This window comes from Armigeres subalbatus, chromosome 2, assembly GCF_024139115.2.
Source record: "Armigeres subalbatus isolate Guangzhou_Male chromosome 2, GZ_Asu_2, whole genome shotgun sequence".
In the NCBI taxonomy this organism is placed as follows: Eukaryota; Metazoa; Arthropoda; class Insecta; order Diptera; family Culicidae; genus Armigeres; species Armigeres subalbatus.
The window spans coordinates 436,458,694-436,485,164 of record NC_085140.1 but is presented as its reverse complement, the minus strand read 5'-3'; the positions used below and the strand labels follow the sequence as shown (position 1 = coordinate 436,485,164).

General features: G+C 40.6%; 1 protein-coding gene across 1 annotated transcript in view; it reads left to right on the top strand.

Annotated features, from left to right (window-relative positions):
- LOC134213603 (TGF-beta receptor type-1) overlaps window positions 1–26,471 on the top strand; it is a 226,765-nt gene that overhangs the window by 79,862 nt on the left and 120,432 nt on the right. Inside the window, 1 exon segment of the mRNA XM_062692814.1 lies at window positions 25,309–25,650. Within this exon segment, the coding sequence (XP_062548798.1) occupies window positions 25,309–25,650 (342 nt within the window).

Genomic DNA, 26,471 nt, shown 5'->3' with positions numbered 1-26,471 from the left:
AGTTTTAGTTATTTTTAGAAAACATCAAACATCTCTTTTTCTTCGGAAGTGTTCAAAGTTTCATTTTGAATGTATTATAAAATATATCGCACTCGTGTTATATTTAAATCAAAACAACTTAAAGTTAACAGTGTTATCAAAGTTAAAAATAGTTAAGTCAAAGCACGTAAATCCGCGTACGTAAATTGGTTTGATAGAAGCCAAGCGAAAATCGATTACACTGACCCCACATATATGGGTCACTTTGTAACAATAATTAGTCACTCCATTTTGCATGTTGATCAAATAGAAATGACCCATATTAGTGTGTGACCCATGATTGTGGGGTCAGTGTACCTTATTTTACACGCCTCCAGATAAATTTAAAAAAACAGGAAGTGCCTCAAGCTATGCAAAGTTCCGAAGGGGTACCACTGAAGGAAAAGGTTAAGAACCACTGGTCTAGAAGATAGACTGACCCATTAAATGGAGCTTAATGTTTCCTTAATTATAGCTGCATTTCTTTTTGTTGTTGTCAAAACACGAGCGCAGAGAACCTTTGCAATAATGAGAATTAATTGAAATAGCACCCATGCAATATACTCAAAAATTACATTTTAAGCATCTGGATCAGTCTAGCAGAGTGCATAGTCTAGTTCCAAATTAAATCTGGCCGGACGAGCAGTTGCTGCCTACACATTTGCACTCGCGAAACCTGGTGATCGCCATACATAGCCCCAAGACTTTCACTGTTCTCAGTTCTGGGATCCAGCCAGCGGCCCCCAAGTTCATCGGAATCTGAAATTGTCGTCGCCGAGTGCAAGTATTGGACGACTGTTGTTACCGGTCGATGTCGGTCGTCGTCGTTGCTGTTGTTTGTGTTTTTTTAATGCTCGTGTCGTCTTGTTTGTGCGGTGATTTAGTCGTTAGGTTGATTGATATTATTAGTTTGTTACTCTGGCGCAGACGATTTTTTTTCTTGCTGCTGCAGCAACTTGGACCGGTATAACCTTCACAACCGGCGTTTTTGAAATGTATTTTTTAGGAGGTAGGTACTTACGAAGAATGGCGAACTTTTCGCACGAAATTTGTGCTGTCTCGAAGCATCTGGTTTGTTTTTTGAGATTGATTGGTTGCGATTTTGCTCAGCGGAAAACATTATACAGTATTATGAAATGTAGGAGACTTTTCGATTTGAACTTTGAACGCCAATATCATCCACCGGCATTTGTCTGGAATATAAAATGAGGAGAACAACTTGATTGATATCTTTCACCATATTCATGCAACAAATGATTTGAAACGTTATAATTTTACTCCAAAAACGATTTACGAATCACAATTTAAAAAGCTACAGGTTTTGCTCAGAAAAATAAACCGCTGCTCTAAATCGGGTATCTTGCGTTGCTTAGCGGTAAGATGCGCGGCTTTATAACTTACTAAATTGGGTTCGGTGGAAGTGATAAAAACTCAGTTAAATATGCTTTAATCATATAATATAGATATCGATTATTAATTATTTAAGTTCCCAGAACATGTTGAGTCTTCCGATACCTGTGTACCTTTTTATTTCCGATTTTTTTATATTTTTCAACGTTGAACTCGCTCTGGACTCCTGTAATACTGAATTGAGAATTAACTTATGCAAATTTTATTCATTCAAACTAATTAAATAATCATGCAACAAACTTCAAAATTGGAATACATTCCTGCAGGATCATTGTGCGGTGTTGCATTTTTCAGCATTGGAATTTCGCACTCATATTTCATCGACCAACGTTTGCGGAAGCGAAAAAATAAAATACCCCAAACAGCGTGCACCGATACCCCCCATCGACGACGAGGGCGATTGCCTCCGTTTTCGTTCGGTGTCATGCCAGGCCACCAGGCTGGCTCAGTGTCATAGGTCATATCGGAATATGCTCGGCATCCGGCAGAATAGCAAACACCTTTCATCGATGATGAAGTTGACGACGGCGGCGAATACGATGACCAAGACATCAAAAGCCATTGAGCAACCGATACCGAAGAAAGACCGAAAACCGGGGTAACATGATAAATACCACTTCTAACTGGTTTTTCTTGGTACGAAATAAAAACGGACGGACGAATCAACATCGGATCAGCATTGCCGGTTCGTCAGATGGTAGGGAGCTGGTGGTCCTTCCTTTCGCAATTTCCGTGTTCCGAGGAAAAATTCCAATGGCGCAGCCAATTCTCGTTTACCGATGATACAGGGGGGAAAGTTCCTTGGGAAGGTTGAACTCGTGAACCGGCGCGCACGTCGTCCTCATGATCTCTCTATCTCGTACAGGGACGTGACTGCTCGCTCTGGAGAATCGTAATAAAAATCGCCTTTGAATTTATAGATGCGATTTTAAAATATTAATTTTTATGCTTTTCCTGCTGATTCGTTTCGGTTGGCTTTTCTAGGAGGTTCCTACCAATTCTTGAGAAATTCAAATCTCCAACTGTGAAAAGCATCAAAGGCGTCGAAATAAAATGCAAAGTGGTGCTAGAGCTTTGCGGTTGGGTTTCTTGGTTCAAGTAACAAAAAGTGTTCTGGAATGGTCTTCTGCATTTTCTAGGGGTGTAAGAAAAGTGACGTTATAAAGATTAAACTTTCTATGCTTTGTTTATGGGTGCTGTATGTGGATGGTTTTTTGTTTCTTGAGAGAATCCTTGAAAGTTAGAATCCGGATCGGTCGTTGTTGTTTGGTTCGCGCCGGGAGACGAATAAAAGTTCGTTTTGTATGCGGATTATCGTATAACCCATTGCCATCATCATCATCATAACCGTAATATTCTAAATGATAGGGGGTTTTTCTCTTCCGTCGTCTGTCTGAGTCTGGGGAAGGACATGATGATCCCTAGCGTTCTAGTACACAGGATGAAATTGTACACCACTCAGCATTCCTGTGCATTGCCGCACACGAGCCGTAGGGAGTCAGGTCGAAAGGATGCCTTCTTCATTTTATCGGTCCTGTCGTCAAAAGGATAGACGAAGTTGCAGCAGTGAGAGGAAAATCTATAGACTCAATGGACCCATCATGCTTTTTTTTTTGCTGCACAACTATTTCGAGTCGGTTGTTTCGCTCTTCTGCAACATGAGTAGCAAAAAGGGGAAGGAAATTCATTCCGGATTCGTTGACCTTCTATTGTGCTGCAATGATTGTGTGGCCGAGAATGCAAACCAACGTTCCAGTATGGGTCCGTTTTTTTTGCATAATCATGACTGTTGCCTTTCAGGTCCATACCTATACTTCTTTGTTCGTTAGAACTATTTTTTCTTTCGAAGTGCTGTAATTCCGTTAAGATTTTCTTTATTTGGTATTCCAATACGAACCGAAAGGCTATAGAACCATTCAAGCAATGAACTTTTGATAGGAGGACCACTTTTCGGCTCCTTATTCAAACTAATTTGCGCTCAACAAGTTTTAATAACCGTGAACTTTGTTTAATTGCTCACTATTGAAATATTGTTGTTTGGCATCATGTTCATTGGGGTCTTCAGTTAGCCTTGCGAGCAAAGGCATAAGATTGCCAATCCGGAGATGACGAGTTAGATTCTAGCTCAGGCCTAAAATGGTTTCGAGTTGGATACATGGGTGGCAATAGAATAGATCAGCAGTTCTCAACCTCTTTGATGAGTGATATCCCTTCAGCCTTTGGCATTGCTTGTGGTACACCCCAAGATTTTTTTATTGAATAGAGTTTGAATTGTAGCGTAATCCTCAAGGTACATGTAAAGGCACCTGGAATCTCAGAAGGTAACATGCTTACTATTATTCACTTGTCTTGAATTCAAATAAGCATCCAAACGGTTCGTTATGCAGAGATAATTTTCAATTTAATTTTTAAATTTATTCCCGGACTTGTGATGAAACTTCAAGGGTTCTTTCAAAATTCAGATCCTATTTTCGATCATCACTAAAAAAAATCCTCGTCCAACGATGTTTTCTTGGGTTCCTAACACTTAGAATTCTGAGAGATTCTGATCTTCAGATCTTGGGGTACAAACTGTAATTTATGGAATTAACTGAACTAATTATTTGATTTGGTTCGTTCTTTTCTCTTAATGATGTATTACACAAAAAAAAATTGTTCCCCACTGTATAAACTTTCACTGCTTAATTATCACTAAAAAGAGCAAATATATTAAATGTTTTCTTGGATTTTGGAAAATGAAATCGCAAAATGAAAAACATACATCGTACCAACCATTTACTGATTTTGAATTTGTTTGGTGAAGTGTTAAGAATGTGTTTTTCCTATCTGCATGCATGCCCCAAAATTTATAAAAAGCCACAAATTAAATGTTTTTCTCTGCATAAAATTCAGAAAACTACCCCAAATTTAATTCGAGTCAGAAGATTTAAGTGAGATTCTCTATCAGAGATAAATGACTCGACTGTCGAGTCAAGTACGAGACGACTTTACTGTTGAGGTCGAAATACGTATCTGTCAAGGTACAATCAAGTGGTGGAATTAAATGGGAAGGTACAAACTCGTCTTATGATAAGAAACAGAAAATGACCCCAATACATAACACAGTTGAGGTCGAAATACGTATCTGTAAAGATAACAAAACGTAGTGGAATTAAATGAAAAGTACTAAACTCGTCTTAGACAGTTACAAGTTTAATGTTTTATGCATTTTTTCAAATATTATTTTTTGGGTATCTGAATTTGTAATACTATGACGTACATACAGGAACACCGTCATAGACAAGAGGTTGCACAGACTGATCACATAATACCTAGCATGAGTAAAACGTATAGGACATTTACACAACACACAGTGGACCAGTGGATAGTTTTTCGACCACGAAAAGGTTCCTCCTTACCGTGGCGGGAATCCCACACTCCCATAGCATATGCGTCTAGATCAGCGGGTATCTCGGATGAAAATGCGTAATGGCGGATGTATTACAGTTGTAATAAAAACTTACTGATTAAGTTTTGATTTTTTTTTTATTCTAAAACTTTGTATAGTACATAATATGCATAGCGATCAGCATGTCGAATGCTTTTGAATCCTACCCATCCCAACCATCACAGTGCATTAAGGCATGTGGAGGCTTGAAAGACTCCTTCCATGAGGCTTGGGAGCTCGTTTCAAGACACTTAGAAACCTCTTCCTAAGAGGCTAGAAAGCCTCTTTTTGACACTCCTCCGACCGTCCCTCCCAAACAGTCGGAACGCTATTTTCAAATCGCTATATCTCAGCCGTTAGTGAACCAATTCCAACAATTTAGGGACTCACAAATTTTCCCGTCCATCAAGATTTGTATGAGATGTTGAGATTTCCGATCGGACCAAAAATGACCTCTGTGGACCTCCAAACGTCGGAGCAAGTCGTGATTTTCATACAAATTGCGTGGTTGGTGCTCACCAGCTTGATTTTCATGCTCATATTAGTAAGATATTTCGAAATCCGTTAGATTTAGAAAGTTGCCGTCTTCTACAATTTTGTTCAGGAGACCAAAACCATACTGTCGCTGATTATATTATTTCGGAACTCGTCCGCTTGGCGGCGCTAGTGTATATAGGAATACTCGTTTGGTCAAATATTTCGGAATCCGTAAAATCTAGAAAGCTTCCGTCTTCTACAATTTTGTTCAGGAGGCCAAAACCATACTGTCGCACAGGTTGTCCTACAATCAGGGCAAAAAAACTGGTCTTTGTTTTTACTCCATCTAAACGATTTAATAGTCATAACTGAGTAAGTTTAACTAAGAGAGATATTTGAATTTTCTAAATGTCATGGCAAACTGTCAAAAAAATGCACACCAGGAATTCCTCCGCAAGTTCCCCAAAGAATTCCTTCGGAAGTTCCTCCAGGAATTCCTCCGAAAGTTCCTCCAGGAATTCCTCTGGAAGTTCCTCCAGGAATTCCTCAGGAAGTTCCTCCAGGAATTCCTCCGGAAGTTCCTCCAGGAATTCCTCCGGAAGTTTCTCCAGGAATTCCTCCGGAAGTTCCTCCAGGAATTCCTCCGGAAGTTCCTCCAGGAATTCCTCCGGAAGTTCCTCCAGGAATTCCTCCGGAAGTTCCTCCAGGAATTCCTCCGGAAGTTCCTCCAGGAATTCCTCCGGAAGTTCCTCCAGGAATTCCTCCGGAAGTTCCTCCAGGAATTCCTCCGGAAGTTCCTCCAGGAATTCCTCCGGAAGTTCCTCCAGGAATTCCTCCGGAAGTTCCTCCAGGAATTCCTCCGGAAGTTCCTCCAGGAATTCCTCCGGAAGTTCCTCCAGGAATTCCTCCGGAAGTTCCTCCAGGAATTCCTCCGGAAGTTCCTCCAGGAATTCCTCCGGAAGTTCCTCCAGGAATTCCTCCGGAAGTTCTTCCAGGAATTCCTCCGGATGTTCCTCCACGAATTCCTCCGGAAGTTCTTCCAGGAATTCCTCCGGATGTTCCTCCACGAATTCCTCCGGAAGTTAGTCCAGGAATTCTTCTGGAAGTTCCTCCAGGAATTCCTCTGGAAGTTCCTCCAGGAATTCCTCTGGAAGTTCCTCCAGGAATTCCTCCGGAAGTTCCTCCAGGAATTCCTCTGAAAGTTCCTCCAGGAATTCCTCCGGAAGCTCCTCCAGCAATTCCTCCGGAAGTTCCTCCAGGAATTCCTCCGGAAGTTCCTCCAGGAATTCCTCCGGAAGTTCCTCCAGGAATTCCTCCGGAAGTTCCTCCAGGAATTCCTCCGGAAGTTCCTCCAGGAATTCCTCCAGGAATTCCTCCGGAAGTTCTTCCAGGAATTCCTCCGGATGTTCCTCCACGAATTCCTCCGGAAGTTAGTCCAGGAATTCCTCTGGAAGTTCCTCCAGGAATTCCTCTGGAAGTTCCTCCAGGAAGTTCCTCCAGGAATTCCTCCGGAAGTTCCTCCAGGAATTCCTCTGAAAGTTCCTCCAGGAATTCCTCCGGAAGCTCCTCCAGCAATTCCTCCGGAAGCTCCTCCAGCAATTCCTCCGGAAGCTCCTCCAGCAATTCCTCCGGAAGCTCCTCCAGCAATTCCTCCGGAAGCTCCTCCAGCAATTCCTTCGGAAGCTCCTCCAGGAATTCCTCCGGAAGCTCCTCCAGGAATACCTCCGGAAGTTCCTCCAGGAATTCCTCCGGAAGCTCCTCCAGAAATTCCTCCGGAAGCTCCTCCAGGGATTTTTCCGGAAGTTCCTCCAAGAATTCCTCCGGAAGCTCCTCCAAGAATTCCTCCGGAAGCTCCTCCAGGAATACCTCCGGAAGTTCCTCCAGGAATTCCTCCGGAAGCTCCTCCAGAAATTCCTCCGGAAGCTCCTCCAGGAATTCCTCCGGAAGTTCCTCCAGGGATTCCTCCGGAAGTTCCTCCAGGGATTCCTCCGGAAGTTCCTCCAGGAATTCCTCCGGAAGTTCCTCCAGGAATTCCTCCGGAAGTTCCTCCAGGAATTCCTCCGGAAGTTCCTCCAGGAATTCCTCCGGAAGCTCGTCCAGGAATTCCTCCGGAAGTTCCTCCAGGAATTCCTCCGAAAGTTCCTCCAGGAATTTCATCGGAAGTTCGTCCGAAAGTTCCTCTGGAAGTTCCTCCAGGAAGTGCTCCGGAAGTTTGGAGAGTCGTTAGTTTTCGGGCCCGTTTTGCATTTATCTCATGAGCTATACGCCTATTTGTCTTTACAGCGAGAAATTAGGGGGTATTTCAATAAATGTAAACCTCAAGAAAAAGGTTGTGAACTGCTGGTCTAGGCGATCGACGTCGCTAACTGCATACACACGACGCCCATAAAGCTCAGATCATTTAGAAATGGGGCACTTTTAAATTTGTGTATTTTTTAAACTTTTCGTTCAATCGAAAAACTTTCTAAAAATGGATTATCTATTCCATATAAATAACTGATTTTAATCATGCATCGTTATTTTGAAGAAAGACTCGCCCTTTTCTGTTGATACCGCTTGTCAGTCGGCGGACACATTCTTTAGTCATGATTTTGTCTAGCTGATTCCACCAATTCTTTATTTGACCAATGTCACTAATAACTGCTCCTTTTGTGATCTGTTTCTGCTTAATTATCTTCCAAAATTTCTCTATTTGATGGAACTGAGGACAATTTTATGGATTCAGATTCTTTGGGATGAACTGGACTCCACTATTGTAGTACCATTGTAGCATTTCTTAGCTGGCTAAATCTAGCCAAAACGTAAATGTGCCATCATGGGACTGAATGAAGTGTAAAATCTGGCTTTTGACGCAGATGGATTTGGTAGGACTGTGCATAATTATTTTTCTTTTTTCTTCCTGTGAAAAACTTGCTTATCCGACCACTTGGAAGGCCACTATCTCTGAAATTAAGTGCCCCATTTCTAAATCATCTAGCCTTTAGTAAAAATTTAAAAAAAATCAGATGAATAGGTTGCGATTTCTGAGTTTGGTAGGACATGATTAATTATTTTAGAGCGTCTTAGGGGAAATGCTACAAGGTTAAAAGACTATTATTCTTCCATTTACTTCCACTATTAACTTTTTTATGTATCAACAATCAGATACGCATTTCGTTTCCTACTTGGAAACTTCTTCAGTGTTTGTTATCGACTGAAGAAAAACATTGCTCATTAACTTTAAATATGGTGTGTAGGTAGAACTGTAGGTAAAAATTAGGGCATGTCGCTTGTACCGATTCGTCGTCGTCCCGTGGGTAGTAATCTAAACAGCCAGGTATATCCGTTTCCTTGATCTTTGTTAAGTAAGTTTTTGTTTGTAAATTTCTAAGCTTTCCGCTACGAATCCTTGGAAACTTGACGTAGCGGAAAGCTTAGAAATTTACAAACAAAAACAAATAAACTTACTTAACAAAGATCAAGGAAACGGATAAAACGAAATGCGTATCTGATTGTTGATACATAAAAAAGTTAATAGTGGAAGTAAATGGAAGAATAATAGTCTTTTAACCTTGGTAGGACAATTAATTTATATAGAAGTTTCTAAGGAAATGTGATGAATTTTATTGATCAACTTAAATCTCCGTTATAAAATAAGGCGAATAATTTACTTTTCAGATTGTTTTGACGTAGGACTTACGTCTTTCTTTACTATACTGGGTGTCATTTAGATTTTTGGAAATCGAGAGCGTTACGCTGGAAGGGAAGTTTTTAAATGTTACTAGCGCCTTCATCTTCCGATGTATTTTTATGATTTATATATCAATCGACTCGGACACTCTCCAGCAATTTGCCTATTTCATTGAAACTTAAGATTATTTACGATAAGCTATTGAAAATTCTAATTCTTGTCAAATCCGGTAAAAATTTCATATGTAGCCAATCACTTGCATTCCTAACACGGACATCAGAATGTGGTATATCACGGGCCTTCGGCTCTATCGGAAGATTTTCTTTGTGTATAAAAGAAGCAGTGCCTGCCGTGTGCGAGTCATTACAATTTGTGACAGCAGCGCGTACTGACGTGCTTTTTTCGTTAGTTCGTTCGCTGTGCTTACCTATACAGCATGCAGTCGCCAGCGATAGAACTGCCGGTGGGTCTGCGAAAATGCTTGAAAGAAGTGGGCGAATTTTTTTGTTATTCTGTGCTTGATGATGGTCGGTGCAGTGGTGTCGGTTGCGAGATGCAATCGCCCATCGTATCGCTCGGAGTTCACGGCTAGAGACCGATGATGGCTGAGGCAGCGAGGGCAGCGGTGGTGGATGAAGAAGAATAAAATTAGAGAGATTTGGTCTGCTCATCCAGGTGATGGATTTCATGATCCACATGATCCCGGGATGGGTACGAGTCATGTCATATGACTGACCATATGTTAAGTTGTGCTTGGTACTAAACGACACGTACATTAAGACATGGTTATACTATAACAGTTGTGATTCCTCAGCAAACAAAATCAACTACACTGATGAAAATAAAAATTTGATTAAAATAATTATTTTCATTTGTTAGCAGAAGGCATTAGCAATAAAAGATGCACAATCAGCAATAGTGTTAATATCCATTTTAGATTTGTTGTATTACTTGTAAATGTTTTAAAAAAGTTCGCAAAAAATAATTTTCAAAAAATATTTAAATAAACTTTATCTTATTCTTTGTTTTGCATTTCCTGAGAAATTGTATTATTGTAGATTTATTAAACTTGACGTAGAGTTTGGAATCAAAACATTGAATAATTATTCGTTGACGTATTAGCAGTACCTCCTCTATTTTAGTAGGGTTACTGCTCCTTGACTTATTTATTATTGTTGTGATTTTTGCAGCAGTACGCACGCATGTTAGCAAAAAGAAGCAACGAAATTGGTGCTGTATTTCTTTGTTTGGAAAACAGGACAGTCCCCCTAAATAGCACATTTTGCCCAAGTCTGAAAATTTTATAAATAGAATTTTTAAACTTCAAATACTATCATTAATAAAAAAATATAAATGCCCTACATTTGCTTGAGTAGATAAGGGCTTAATAGTTAGAAACAAAGCAAGTCTAATTATGTACTTAATTATTAGTTTTATTTTCAGAAGTTTTGAATAAACAAATTGATAATAATTCTACACAGCATAATCAAACATCATAGATCCAAAAGTTAAAAGTTAAATGTAAATACGTTACGTTTATACAAGTCCTACGTCTACTCGCGGTTATGTTGAAAACATTACCCTTTGCTCGTTTTTTTTGTTGACGTGACGCTTTTTGTCCCTTTTACTCACATGTAAACGATCAATAAAACTGTTTCGAAATTGCGATCGATAGAAATCTTAAACTTGTGTACAACAATTGTCTACAACACTCAACACCTTTTGTACACAGCACTAGCGAGAAAGTATTTAGGACACTATAGTGCACTGTCTGTAATCGCATAACTCTTACATATTTTTGAGTTTTGATGAACAATGGTCATATTTTGGTTTGTATTTTTATGTCTGAATAAATCTGTGTAATTTGCTCCGAAGATTAAAAAAATACCGAGTCGAATTGTCCCAGCTTAAAAGTAACCGCATTTGAGCCCCATTGTATAAGTAATTGTATATTACGTCCAAAAACGTGAATTCTAGAAAATTCCATTTTCTTATTTTTATTATTACAAATATGCTTAGAACTGTTATCCTGACCAGCGGATGGATGATTCGTAAAGCGTCTGTGTTTGTTTAACTTGTAGAATAATTCGAAAGGAAATATCTCCAAACTTCCACGGGAAATTCTTCTCCAAATTCTTCCGAATTTCCACAAGAAATTGTACCAAATTCTCACAAGAAATTCTCCGAATTTCGAGAGAAATTTCTTTTAATTTTCACGGGAAATACTTCCGAATTTCCATGGGAATGTACATGGATTACAAAGGATAACTAATGATCGATTAAAAAGATATTCTTCAAATTCCGTGTTCCAATTTTTGTTCGAGTCAGTAGAGCGCCTTGCAGATCATCGTGTAATACACCAATAAAATCCATTAATTGATACACATTTTCTCTAGAACAAGTCCAATAAACGCTACTGTACATATAAATGTGCAAACAATTCTCGCTAAATGTGAGCAACATCTTTCAACGTTAAGCAGATTCCATTATTCACCGCAAAGAAAACTTCTCTTCGAATGTACTGCATCCATTCTCTTGCTCACAATGAATCCATTTATATTCATTATCGATGCCCCGCAGATAAACTAACCTACAGCAAAACTTCCAGTTTTACCGGAAGCTTAATTCTTCCCACAATCGAGCTTCATAAATCTTCGACGGCAAAACCAGTGTGCAGCAAGCAACAATATCCCGTGCCATCACGGAACGAGGTGTGACTGCGTAGGAGGTACGTTCTTGCCCTTTCGAAATTAATCGTCTTCTTACCGTCTACCGAATCCCGTCTCAATTCACTTCCGAGTCAAATCTCTGTTGTACGTTGTAAAACTTTGGCAATTACTGTAACCGCCAATCTATAACCGTACACTTGGTTTTATCTCTTTCACGATTACCTTGGCAGCCACCTGGAGGAAAAAAATAGGAAAACTTGTGAAAACTTTCACCTTTGCTTTTTTGGTTTTGCGAATTCCGTTTCGGTGGACACCGGTAGGCGACCAGAAGCAACTTGTTAAAATAGGAAACCGAGATTGCACCCTTTGCTCTCCGAACTAGTAGGTTGACCGTGTCGCGTGGTTGTTTTTAAAACATCGCCGGAAGAATGCGCTTCTCTGTTTTTTTCTTAATTGTTCTAAAGCTCTGTTACATTACACTAAAAGGCAAAAGGCGAATGGACAGAATTAGTTAGAAATTAGTTGTTATTATATTCTCCTCTCAATAGTTCAAATTTTTAATTTTTAACCTTAAAAGACGATTCTTGAAACATGTGCAAATATTTTTTAATTTATTTTATTTTGCCATTACTACTAGAACAATGTGAACGAGCGTCAGTAGATTTTTTATATAGGTACCTATGTACAAGAAAAGCCGCATATTTCAAAAAGCAATCGTTTGACTTTTCTTTTCCACCTTCTTCGGAGCGTGTTTCGTGTTAGAAAAAGCTAGTTCCAGTTTCCCAATGTCATATCCGTGGGGACCTATCGCTAACGAGCGGCCAAGGACCGTTAAGGTCAACGGGAAACAATTGCCTTCATTGCGGTTTTCTGTTCGCATCCCAGTCTTACCCAGTCTGATCCTCTTGTAATTGAAGTTGATGTTAGTGCTAACATAACATTAATTGATTTTGGTACAAATTTGCGTCCGACCGAGGTTTTGTTTTTATCTGATGAGTTGAATATATGTTCAGTGAGATGGAAAACGGAACAGTTCCCCTACGTTTTTCACGACTATAATTTGCTTTTAGATGACCTACCTTTTGGATGAATTAAATCTGCTGTGTATGAATTTTCCAATTTCTTAGATTAAATTATAGCAGGCATTCAAAGCGTATAATAAACCCATTTACCTTTAAATATTCGTGACACTGCCCGTTTTCAGCGAAATGTTGCACCACGCTGAACACACTGACATGAAGCGCCCAACAGTGCAGTCGATTTCGTTTTCCTTTCTACAGCCCTCCTGGGTGCCGGGTGTGTAGGTATATGGATTCCGACGGCCGGCAGCTTCAATCCAAGTGCAAACACACTTGAACTTGACGACGACATCGTCTACGACGACGACGACGGCAATGTAAAGGACAACTTTGCGGTAGGATAGCGCCGTCGTCGGTACCCGTTGGAAAATAGATAAAAAGAAGGAAATTATTGCCATACATACACTTCTTTCTCTGCTTTTCCTCAACCAAGCTTAACCGTTTAGTGAATGGTTTGGGGTAATCTTGTAAGGAGGTAAGTAGCAGATTCAAGCTGCTACGGTGCGCTGCATTGGGATGTAAAAGATCGTCAGGGGAATGTAGACGACGACGGTTCTGTAGAAGATTTAACTTTGATTTCCTCTCTCTTTCAGAGAAGGAACTCGTCGTGTGTGTAACGTCAGACTGGAGTGCGGCAGAAATCACGATAGCTTAAATTTTTTATATAACTTATCTTCGTAGAAGTGCTTACTCCTTCCTTGCTTACTGTTGCTGCTCAATGCGTCCGGTTCTGTAGTCGTTTTTGATATGAAACGCCGGATATGAATCTTTCAATTTTCGCAGATTGCGAACCTTGTTTACAAGTTGCTGTGAGGTGTTTTTACTAAATTACTGACGAAAATATTTCTCCATGTGTGTAGTTGCTGGAGTAAGCTTTAGATGCATGTATCTCACGCCTATTCGCTATCTATTAGTAAAAAATAACGAGAATGAAGCCGTTCTAAGATTGTTCATATACCACCATTATAAAGTGTGGATTTTTTTTTTATTATTGCTCTTCGAAGTGAAACATACAACATAAACCTGGCGCCACGTTCCTAGTTTTGAAAAATGTCTTGAATACATCAGTGTTGGTAAAATCATTCATAAATCTCAATCAACGAGCGCTCCCCTGCGAACGAAATCGTCTGCGATTTTAAAGGAATGCATCACGCTTGAATTTTTCATGCCAAAACGCATCATTTTACTCATTTGCCAAAAAATCATTTTGGTTTAAAAACGCATTTGAAATCAATTTGGGTGCAATTTATTGCTTATACATAAAAGAGTGTCTAATATTTTATGAGACAAACGTCAATTCATTGTTTCTAACAAAGGAGAACAAAAGAAAACCAACGATGATTCAAATGGATGATTCAACTCATCCATGAGTTTTTATATGCTGAGTTGGGTGCGTTTCAACTCACGCTTGATTTGAATCATCCATGAGTTTTGAGATTCTGAGTTTTTACCAACACTGGAATACATTGTTTTTCAATCAATGCCTAGCTAGCTAATACTATCGACAGACATATGATTTCCGCACAATGATTTTCGTATCACGCTGTACGCGTACAGTGATAAGATGACACACATCTTTTCTTTCCAGCACCGTTGTATCTTTTTTGTCACCTTGTTTTGAAACTGTTTCTACCGCTTTCCAAAACTATATTGTTCATCAAAATGTATAGAAATCATTAACTGTTACTATAGTTTTTATGAGTATTATGTGCCATCCAGACTACGAGCTATATCACTTAATATAGAGTAGCTTGACATCAAAATTCACAAATCTAATTTTCACTGTAAATAATGCATATAAGGTATCATGTCAAGATTCACTATATCAAGTAGCTATATCACCAGTCTGAACGTAGTCTTACACAATATTCACCCATATTTTTTGAATAAATTGTTAATTCGCTTCAGCAGTTCATTCATCGATATGAAAACGTAATAGTTTTCCAATTCTTCATATAGGTATTTTAGCAGAAATATGCGAGTTCGGAATATTTACCGCAGGGCAATTATTTCTGCGGACGTTAGTCACTCTATTCTATAGCAAACGGCACTGGATAAAGCCAGGATAAAGCCACCACCGTTCAATTGGCTCATAGATCCAATTTCAAATTTGTCCAAAACAACGGTAAAAAACATTCTTCCCATCTAAAAAAAGTAGATACTGACTAATTGCAAATCAAAGATCCCGCATCCTTCCCAATCCCCAGACCTTATTCAAATTAAAACCCATGGGATCCTTCTACAAAATGTTCGAAATCACACGATACAGAACTCAGACCATTGAATATCATGCAAAAGTGACGGTAGGTCTTCCCGGAAACAACCCAAGAACTGGCAAAATCAATAGGAAGACATCTTCAGAGCGTAATTGTAGACAATAAAGGGCTTACGAATGATTATTTTGCCAATGTTGTGAAAAATATCATACGGAATTGCAGAAAAACGATTTTTACTCAGACAGCTTGCAAATGTTTGTTTTTATTTCATATGTCAAACGGCGTATTTGACATTTCAAACAACAAATTATGTTCGGTTTCGTACAATACAACGGTCGAAGGGGAGGGTACGGAAATCATCGTGCTATCGTGATACCAGCGTGAAGTATTGCCGAAAAAAAGAGAACTCACATCATTATCAGTGATGAAAAAGGCCTCTGCCTGACTGCACTACCATTCACGGCTCCAAGACACGATGCCCGTAGGATCACATGCACATGAATTAAATCAGTGCGTCAATGCCAGATATGTGACGCAGCACCAAACAAAAAAAGTCAATATGTGATATCACCACGACAGGATATGGCTTTGGTTGCCATCTCAGTGCTAATGGCGTAAGCCCAAGATCACACACCCGAGGGGAGGGATAAAATATTCTTTCATATTATATCCATTTAAGAATTTTAGTACACTTTTCTTCTAATAATATCGAATAAAGCTGCTTGCGCAGTGATCGCAGTGCACATAAGTACGAGTTACCATTTAAGTGTCCGCAATTTAAAGTGAACAGAATTTAGATAAAGTAGATATTTCACTACCTTGCAAAAATGTCATGGGATTGCTAATACTAATTTGCTAATAACTTTTTTCATAGGATATCTACAATAAAGATTTTTTGATTCACATGTAATACTCAAAGGATCCTAGAACTTTGTCAAACAGATCATTGTTCTAAATACAAAATGTGAGGCATGAGAACGAAACTATAAAAAATGTCACGGAATGTCATGACATTAATGTCATTTGACACTAATTCGGCTCTCACGCCGTTAATTTCAGATTTAGAGCAATGACATATTAGAAAAAGTTTAAGGATCCTTTAAGGCATAGCTTCCCAACGTTGGAGGGTCGCGACCCCCTTCCATAAAATTTACACAGGCTGGGGGGTTGCGACCCACCACTTTGGGAAACTATGCTTTAAGGGCTACATGTTGGTATAAAGAACACAATTGTAAATAACTTGCAAAAAAAAGTTATTATCAATTTAGTTCTATGACATCGAAATAACATTTTCCGTCACTGCTACTTTGTCAGATAAATAAGTTATCAACAGACGTTACCACTTTAGAAAATTTCCTGCGGGTAAAACAGGATATACTAATCATATAACGAAATCAATGTAAGAATAATCTCTCTTGGACAAATAATAAGTAAGTTTATTTTTTCTGGAGCTATTGAAAAATTAGAATGTATCGACACTCATCTGGGAGGTGCGAACCAAAACATGAATCCTGTCAACGGAATAAACGTGAGAGATTGCTTGATTTAAATCACACCAAGCGATTTTTTTATTTTTTTCAAAAGTTTTCATTCACGTTGTTTGCAACTGATAGGGCATATTCGTGGGTGTTTGTCAGTTTACGAAGGTTATTCCAGTTTATTGTTGTTAATAGGTTCGTGAAAAAGTGAATTAGCAACTCGAGATCGCAGACCTGCCATGCCACCCGTTGCTGTCGCAGTCACTGTTGCCGGCTAGGCAGAAGATTGGTAAAGTGACGACAAACTGCGTCGTTTTCGTCTTCCTTGTAATGCTCGTTTTCATCGTCCGCGGCGAGTATGGAGGAAAGCGAATTATAACACAAGAAGCTGTTTCAAATTTAATTTAAAGTGGTATGATTTATTTTAAACTGATTTGCTGTTGGTGGTGAATTTTGAGTTGGAGGAAGATAAAACTTCGTTTATGCAGCGTGATAGATACATTAGGCTAAACATGGATGGGTTTGAGTACAAGAATAGAAATTGTTATAGAATTGGAATATGATTTTGAAATAAAATCATTCTATTAGAATGCAAAACTGAGCAATTATGGTCGATAATTGAGGTGTTAAAATAAATCTACCTGTTATAAAGCTGTGTTTCCCAATCTGTCTATCGGATGAATTTCAAGAATGCCTAATAAACATAGGATTTAAGTAAAGTTATACCGTTTACAATGGCGTTTCAGTGCCCTAAAACTAAAACTTAAATTAGTTTTTAGTACGGACGATGCATGTTATAAACAAATTCCAAAGATCACATGGAAATAATTTCCTGTATGAAGTAAAGATAGCCATGTATAAACGAATGCTCAGAGTAGGTATGAGTTACGTTGAATCAAAACGGTATTTTTTCTAGTATTTGTTCATCGCCATCTGAGATTAGTCTTTGTTATACATGTTATTTGTGGTACTGTTGATATACAGAGATAAAGTTCTGCTTATTTTAATATCTGCTTAAAATTGAAGACGCTAAATTATTGCTTACAGTATTATAGCAGTTTAAATCGCTATCGTTTATACTGTTTTCATGGAGCATACCGTACCTGTTTTCAGCCTGTAATTAATAATTTCTCACAATTATGGCTATTTTTCATTAAGACAGGACCCCGTCTTATATCCGATTGTTCGGTTCCTATTCCTGGGAAAGGCGTCTACAATGTTGCGTCATCATCAACATTCAACTACAAAGACCGTCACCTTCGTCATTTCCAACGCCAGACCGTTTGAAAACATAAAAGAAAAGGAAGAAGCGTCTCACTAGTGTATGCAAATTAATTAATGACTGGTGGAAGAAATATTTCACCAACAGTTAGCAGTCCGATGGGAATATTAAAGCTAATGGGTTTCTCTATTTTATGCGTTCATTGTAATTTTATCGAATCCTCTACGAGCATGGCGATACACAAAAAGCCCTAGAAAATGGCACGACTTCGATGATGGAAACTACAAATCAAGAAAATAGAGCATAAATTCGCAATTAACTTAATTACACAGACACAGCGGAGAAGAATGTGTGAGTAAATTTGCTCAACATCGACAACTGCGATAATAATCAATGGATCTTAACGTTATCACGCATCAGAAATCCTTCATTCGAATAAAAAATCACATCTCAACCCAGTGGCGTAGCCAGAAAATTGTTCTGGGGGGGGTTTTCTGAACATTTTTTTTCTACCAAAAAAAATTTTCTTCTAAAAATTTCGTCTCTTGGGGGGGGTTTTATGCCCAAAACCCCCCCCCGTGGCTACGCCACTGTCTCAACCAACCGAGATAGGGAGATGGTAAAGAATTGACCTTCCAGATGCCTTCGTAACTGGACGGACGAGTTGAAGATTCTCGCAGATTGCTTCAACGTCGAGCAATCAATTAATGCAAATCTATGGGCATTCCAATTCAGTGTTATCTATCTATCGGACACCGAAGCACGCACAAACACAGATAACAAATGATAGCAATGCGACTACACGCGGATGGGAATGTAGGAAAGATACCGCCTGGCTCGCCCGATTGCAGTGCTAGTGGCCTTGTAGATTTTAGCGAGCCCGAGCCAGCGCGCAGGAGAAGTTGATATAATTCGAGCTTTGCCTACGATAAGATACCCGACCGAGGCGATAAGATAATCAAGGTGTTAGGACAAATTGCTGTAATAAGCAGCTTGGCAGTGGTTGGTAATCGTGGTTCACCGAACCACTACTAACTGCATGGAGAAGCATTTTTTTATGCTGTGCTACTTTGTCCGCATGCTGATTGCGATGACTCATGCCGGTTTAGACGTACCGTTTTTAATCTCATACACAAGAGGTTGTGGGGTCAATCCTAAGCCCATCTTTTCGCCAGTTTACTTATACTTTTGGTCAAACTTATTACAAAATCGGATTTGTCTGAAAAATTCCCCAAATGTTTTGGAATTTGATAGGCTCAGGCAACACAAAACATAGGGGAACTGTTCCGATCTTCATCTCACTGAACATATATTCATCTCATCGCGAGACAAAGAAATACAGCACCAATTTTGTCGCTTATTTTTGTCAACATGCGTGCTCACTGCTGAAAAAATCGCAAAATCGAAAATCACGAAAAACGAAAAAATCACAAAATCGAAAAATAAGAAACCAATCAAATTGCTTTTCATTGCTTTGTTTTTGATTGCATGAATATCGGAGCCATGAGATGAATTCCAGGAGCAGTTCTCCTATGTAAAAATTAACCTTATGTCATTATTTTCCAGTCTTTATGGTTGAAATAGTACAAATATAATTAGTTATATAAAAATAAAGTAGATTGAAGCTCGTTTTTATTAATTTTTAAATCTCTATTCTCTCTGTATAAAAATTAGTTCGCATTTCCTTTGAAGTAATATAACTCACGAACGGATAGACCGATTAGCATTTATTACCGAGACTTTCAGCCCGAGGCTAGCTCGTTTCGACCGATTAGCATGATTATGTACGGTTCGATTGGTATTGGGAAGGCTGTGCTTATATGTAGAAAAAAATCACAATTTTCCCGGAAATAGTTGAAAAATCACTAAAATGCAAAAAAGCGGCTCATTGGCTGATTTGTAATATTTTGATCGTAAAAGTAAAACGGAATTTATTTCATATCAATTCATCCACACATTTGTTGTAGGATATCCTTAGTTATGGGGTAGTGGGGAATCTAATACGATTTATAATAATTTATAATCTGCTAGGCGACAGCTTGGGCAGAAAAATGGATAATTTTTTGTTGGCGCATGGTACGTTTTGGCAAAACCCCGGCCATTTGAAAGACAAAAGTACTTGTCCCGAGCAACGCTGGGTTCGATTTACTAGTTTCGAATATTTTTCCTGTGGAAATTCAAAAAAACATTTCCCATGGGTATTCATACAAGTCTTCCTTAGAAGCTTGAAGACATTTTTCTTAGATATTTGTCACATTTGGTCTGACAATTCGAAGATATTCCTCGTGGAAAATTAAAAGAATAAAAAAAAACACGGGAAAACGCAAAAATTTTTTTTTTATGAAAATTAGAAACCCAATCCGCCAGAAGCTTGTGCTAAAACATACCCGACTTTGTTGACATTAGGACCTATATCGTGGCACTAAATTCGATTCTGACCACTATATGGGGATGAATAAACTGCGCTCAAAACTATCCGTCAACAAAGATGATTTCCTACAATCAACCAGCGACTGAAGCATCCTGATGTCTCCACTGCATACGCGCAGCATCTTCGACGCATTCACCACCAGGGCCAACTTTTGTAGCCTCACTTTTCAGACGGGTTTACAGTTCTGCTACCCTTTCAAATGAGATTAGTTCTTCTAAGTATTGATCCTAGTAGAAGCAAAACATCAGTTCGGGTCCAATCTTGACAATTTAAGCTACCAGCTGAATATCCCAAAAATAAAGGACTGCGAAATAAGATCTATTTTATTTCTTCAAGTGATACTTCGCGTACTTGACCCAGCATTCATGGTACGCGTTACCCAGCATTTGCCATGCCAATGTACTGTGGTTAGGTTGAGAAATATGTAATAAAATGTATTTGAAATGCTCCATGGTTGGGTATGTCAGCCTGATCCTCTTTTCTGTGGGTAACATTACGACTCCTATTTGAATAAATTCATGTTATTATTGTTTAAAAACAATATTGAAAATTATTATTATTTAATTATTATTATTATTATTATTATTTAATCAGACTAAGGCCGAAGTGGCCTGTGCGGTATATAAGAGTCTTCTCCATTCGGCTCGGTCCATGGCTACACGTCGCCAACCACGCAGTCTACGGAGGGTCCGCAAGTCATCTTCCACCTGATCGATCCACCTTGCCCGCTGCGCACCTCGCCTTCTTGTGCCCGTCGGATCGTTGTCGAGAACCATTTTCACCGGGTTACTGTCCGACATTCTGGCTACGTGCTCGGCCCATCGCAGTCGTCCGATTTTCGCGGTGTGAACGATGGATGGTTCTCCCAACAGCTGATGCAATTCGTGGTTCATTCGCCTCCTCCACGTACCGTCCGCCATCTGCACCCCACCATAGATGGTACGCAGCACTTTCCTTTCGAAAACTCCAAGTGCGCGTTGGTCCTCCACGAGCATCGTCCAGGTCTCGTGTCCGTAGAGGACTACCGGTCTAATTAGCGTTTTGTAGATTGTCAGTTTGGTACGGCGGCGAACTCTATTCGATCGGAGCCAAAGTACGTACGATTTCCAGCCACTATGCGTCTCCGAATTTCTCTGCTGGTGTCATTTTCGGCAGTCACCAGTGAGCCCAAGTACACAAATTCTTCTACCACCTCGATTTCGTCACCACCGATGCAAACTCGCGGTGGGTGGCTCACATTGTCTTCTCTTGAACCTCTTCCTATCATGTACTTCGTCTTCGACGTGTTGATGACTAGTCCGATCCGCTTAGCTTCCCTCTTTAGTCTGATGTAGGCTTCCTCCATCTTCTCAAAGTTACGTGCCATAATATCTATGTCGTCGGCGAAACCAAATAGCTGGACGGACTTATTGAAAATTGTACCACTCGTGTTAATCCCTGCTCTTCGTATTACCCCTTCCAAAGCGATGTTGAATAGCAAACACGAAAGACCATCACCTTGCCGTAACCCTCTGCGGGTTTCGAAGGGACTCGAGAATGCCCCTGAAACTCGAACTACGCACATCACCCGATCCATCGTCGCTTTGATCAACCGTGTCAGTTTATCCGGAAAACCGTGTTCGTGCATTAGCTGCCATAGCTGGTCCCGATCGATTGTATCATATGCGGCTTTGAAGTCGATGAATAGATGATGTGTGGGCACGTTGTATTCGCGGCATTTCTGCAGTACTTGGCGAATGGCGAACACCTGGTCCGTGGTGGAGCGTTCGCCCATAAAACCCGCCTGGTACTGCCCCACGAACTCCCTTGCAGTTGGTGCTAGTCGACGGCATAAAATTTGGGAGAGTACCTTGTAGGCGGCGTTCAGCAATGTGATTGCGCGGTAGTTGCTACAATCCAGCTTATCGCCCTTTTTGTAGATGGGACACACGACACCTTCCATCCACTCCTGCGGCAAAACTTCCTCCTCCCAAATCTTGGTAATGACCCAGTGCAGCGCTCTAGCCAGTGCCTCACCACCGTGTTTAAATAGCTCTCCTGGTAGTTGGTCAACCCCAGGGGCTTTGTTGTTCTTCAGCCGGCCAATCTCCTCCTGGATTTCCTGGAGATCCGGAGCCGGTAGAATTATGTCCTGCGCGCGTTCTCCCAGGTCCATCACCATACCGCCATCTTCGTCAGCCACATCGCCATTCAGGTGTTCTTCGTAGTGCTGCCGCCACCTTTGGATCACCTCACGCTCGTTCGTAAGAAGGTTCCCGTTTATGTCCTTACACATATCAGGCTGTGGCACGTGGCCCTTACGTGAACGGTTTAACTTCTCATAGAACTTTCGCGTGTTATTAGCGCGGTACAGTTGCTCCGTTTCTTCACGGTCTCGATCTTCCTGCTGGCGCTTTCTCCTCCGGAAAATCGAGTTTTGTCTGTTCCGCGGCTGTTTATATCGTGCCCCGCTCGCCTTCGTGCGGTGTTGCAGCAATCTCGCCCATGCTGCAATCTTCTCTTTCACTGACTGCTCACATTCGCCGTCATACCAGTCGTTTCTCTGATCCGGGGCACCGTGCCTAGTGCAGCGGTTGCGGTGCTTTCAATGGCGGATCGAATATCTCTCCAGCCATCTTCAAGAGACGCTGCGCCTAGCTGCTCTTCCGTTGGAAGTGCCACTTCCAGCTGCTGCGCGTATTCTTGGGCTAGTCTACCGTCTTGTAATCGCCCAATGTTAAGCCGCGGCGTCCGACTTCGACGCGTGTTGTACACCGTCGAGAGTTTTGAGCGCAGGCATACTGCAACGAGGTAGTGGTCGGATTCAATATTCGCACTGCGGTAAGTGCGGACATTCGTGATGTCGGAGAAGAATTTACCGTCGATTAGAACGTGATCGATTTGGTTTTCCGTTTCTTGGTTAGGTGATCTCCATGTGGCCTTGTGGATATTTTTGCGGGGAAAGAAGGTGCTTCGGACTACCATTCCGCGGGAGGCTGCGAAGTTTATGCATCGCTGGCCGTCGTCATTCGATACGGTGTGCAGACTATCCGGTCCGATGACCGGTCTATACATTTCCTCCCTTCCTACCTGTGCGTTCATGTCACCGATGACGATTTTAACGTCCCGCAGTGGGCATCCATCGTATGTCTGCTCCAGCTGTGCGTAGAACGCTTCTTTCTCGTCGTCGGGTCTCCCTTCGTGTGGGCAGTGCACGTTGATGATGCTATAGTTGAAGAAACGGCTGCCACCCAATCACGCGTTGGCGCATCTTACCCAGCACTATGAAGCCGGTTCCCAGCTCGTTGGTGGTGCCACAGCTTTGGTAGAAGGTAGCCGCTCGATGCCCGCTTTTCCACACTTTCTGTCCTGTCCAGCAAATCTCCTGCAGCGCCACGACGTCGAAGTTGCGGGAATGTAATTCATCGTAGATCATCCTGTCGCAACCTGCGAAACCTAGCGACTTGCAATTCCATGTTCCAAGCTTCCAATCGTGATCCTGTATTCGTCGCCTAGGTCTTTGCCGATTATATCGAGTCGCATTATCTCTTATATTGTTCGTAATGATTGGTTTTCTAGGCGGCTTATTGGGCCTGCGCAAACCTCCTGTCTCGTCGGAGGGCCGTCGTGTCAGGGCTGTTTAGCGTCCCACCTAACACCAGGACTTGGGCTTGTGCGCTTTGAGCGGCACACGGTCGCTTTGGTGGGGCCTACTTGCGGATACATGCAGCTTTTTATAGAGGTTTAACAGGGCCCACTGTCAAACCCCACCACATCCTAGGCAAGCCCCACAACTCGCAGATGGCCTGGGGAGGGATCGTCAAGCCCTTGGACATAGTCCCTGCTGCCCGCTAACATGATCCTTGTACGGTTGATGAAATACGTGAATGTAATTACGTAGAAAACATTAACTGACTAAAACAGACAACTTCATTCACATATATTTAATAAAATAAAATGACAAGATGACATCGTGCAGACAAATCTACATAATTAAGACTGAGAAAATCAAATCAATCAAACTTGTAAATATAATAGCTTTTGAACCAGTTCAACAGTGTCTATATGGACGACATGATCCTTGTACGGCTGGAGAATTGCTTCAAAAGTAATAAGCTTGTCTTTTTTATGAACCGAAGATTGAATATTATCTTATGCCTAATAAAAAAAAACTCTCGATTCAGTTTCTTCGATAAAGTATTGGGCAACATACTTATTATTATTATATTATTATTTCTTTAGGCAACATGCTTCATACGAGTCGAAAAAAACTGCTTCGATAGATTTTGACCACCCATAATAACAATAGACATCTACATTACATAAAAAATTGACAACATGTTTTGACATTGACAATAAAATGACAAAACTGACTTAAGAAATCTTACGAAGTTTGATACGAATAGACTCACTGACTAATTACCATGAACGTAATTCCCTCCGATTCAGTTGCAACAGCGTCTTCTTGGACGACATGTTCCGTGTACTGCTGGCAAACTGCTTTGAAAGGAATTATGCAACGAGATCATCAAAGGCCTGGCGCAGAGGTTTCTACTCTATTCAGAGTCCCGCCAGTAAACCTTCCCAAAAAACAAAAAAAAAAAAGAAATGTTCCATGGTTGGGTATGCCAGCATGGTCATCTTTTCTGTGGGTAACATTACGACTCCTATTTGAATCAGTGGCCAAATACCAGAATTCATGTTATTAGGGGTAAAAATCAATATTGAAAATTATCTAAGAAGAAAATAGAGGATGATATTTGTTATCTTATTATTGTGAAACTTCCGCAGCGATACGTTCATTCAACAAATAGAAATAATAGTCACGATATCAGACCATACTTTTTATTTTACCCGTTATAATAATACATAAATCGTCAATATTCTTATTCCGCCTTTGAACCACATCACCGTTAATGAATTCTTCTATGGTGCACAATGTTCCACTTGCAAAATGATTCGCATTAGAGAACTTATCATTGGTGTCGGACCTGATGCGTGAAATCAGTCACTAAATTAAACAGAAACCCAAATCTCCCAAACATAACACTTACCATTAACTTTTATATCCCCTTCCACTCAGCGCATTCGCAAGACTCTTGTACCATGCCGCAAACAGTGATAGAGAGATATTGTTCTGCTGCCGCTGGTGCTTATCCACTAACCATTGGAAAAGTTGAAAAATAAAACAACCACTAATCTCTCAATTTGATTTCTCGCTTCTCATTCCAGCAGCAACCTCGTCAAGAATCCTCCGGCACACCAACAGCAAACGCAGCAGCAGTAACAGTCCCAACGATTATAGCGATTCGGCAACGGGGCCGTTATTCAAGGACCACCACCGCCACCAACAGCAGCAGCAGGTTAATGGAAAATATTCAAACTCGAATGAGAACAGCGGCGGCGGCGGCGGAGGTGGATTAGATGACAGCAGTGCCGGAGTGGGCGCTTCGGATCTGGCAGCCGGAGCGACACTATTCTCGTCTCCGGCGTCGTCGTCGTCATCGCTGTCATCGCCGATGTCGCATAATTCGCCGCAAACATTGACGCTGACGGCGGATAAAAATAAAACAAGTAAGTGTTTGTTCCGCGGCAGCAGTCCTGCTGCTGATGGTGATTTTTGGCGGTGTGGTTTTCTCTTTTTTGTTCTCCGACAGCTGGAGACAGAGCGGATTGGGGATTTGGATACCGATGCTATATGGTGGAGGCTTGTCCTGTCATCAGGTTTGAGTTCTCTCACCTCGAGTGTGTTGCGACATTTCGCGAGTTTTTTATGGGACTTGCCAAAAGTCTTGTTCTGTGTTTTTGGTTGCAGAATTAGCGCTGGAAATGGGGTTTCTTGGTTTAACATATCTTGTTGGGTACCATCTGGTGTGTCTCTAATCTTTTAGTCTAGTTATGTCTAGTCCTGTCCATTGGGACAAACATTGAGAAGACGCAGTTGCATAAATGTCAAACATGCTGACATGGACAAGCTAATGAATAGAAAGCCAAAGTCATAGATAGGCATGGACTTAAAAATCTAATACGACGGCTCTCCTGCGAGATAGGAGGCCCAATAAGCAGCCTATAAACTATATCATTACGAACGTGATAATACGGATCGAACCTAGGCGATGAAAAATGATCACGACTAAAAACTAGGAACATAGAACCAGTGGCGTTTCCCTAACCTCAATCTACCTGTGCACTGGACTTAAATTTAAGGAAGTAGTGTGCGAAAATGCTTAGAATAACTAGATTATGATTAGTTTAAACGACTCTGATCATTTTATTTTCCATTTGGGCTGTCAAAATATCAAAATCTTCATTTTTTGGGTCAGGTAAAAAGTGAGGTTACGCGACGCCACTGCATAGAACTATAAGTTGCCAGGTTTTGAAGGTTGTGATAGAAA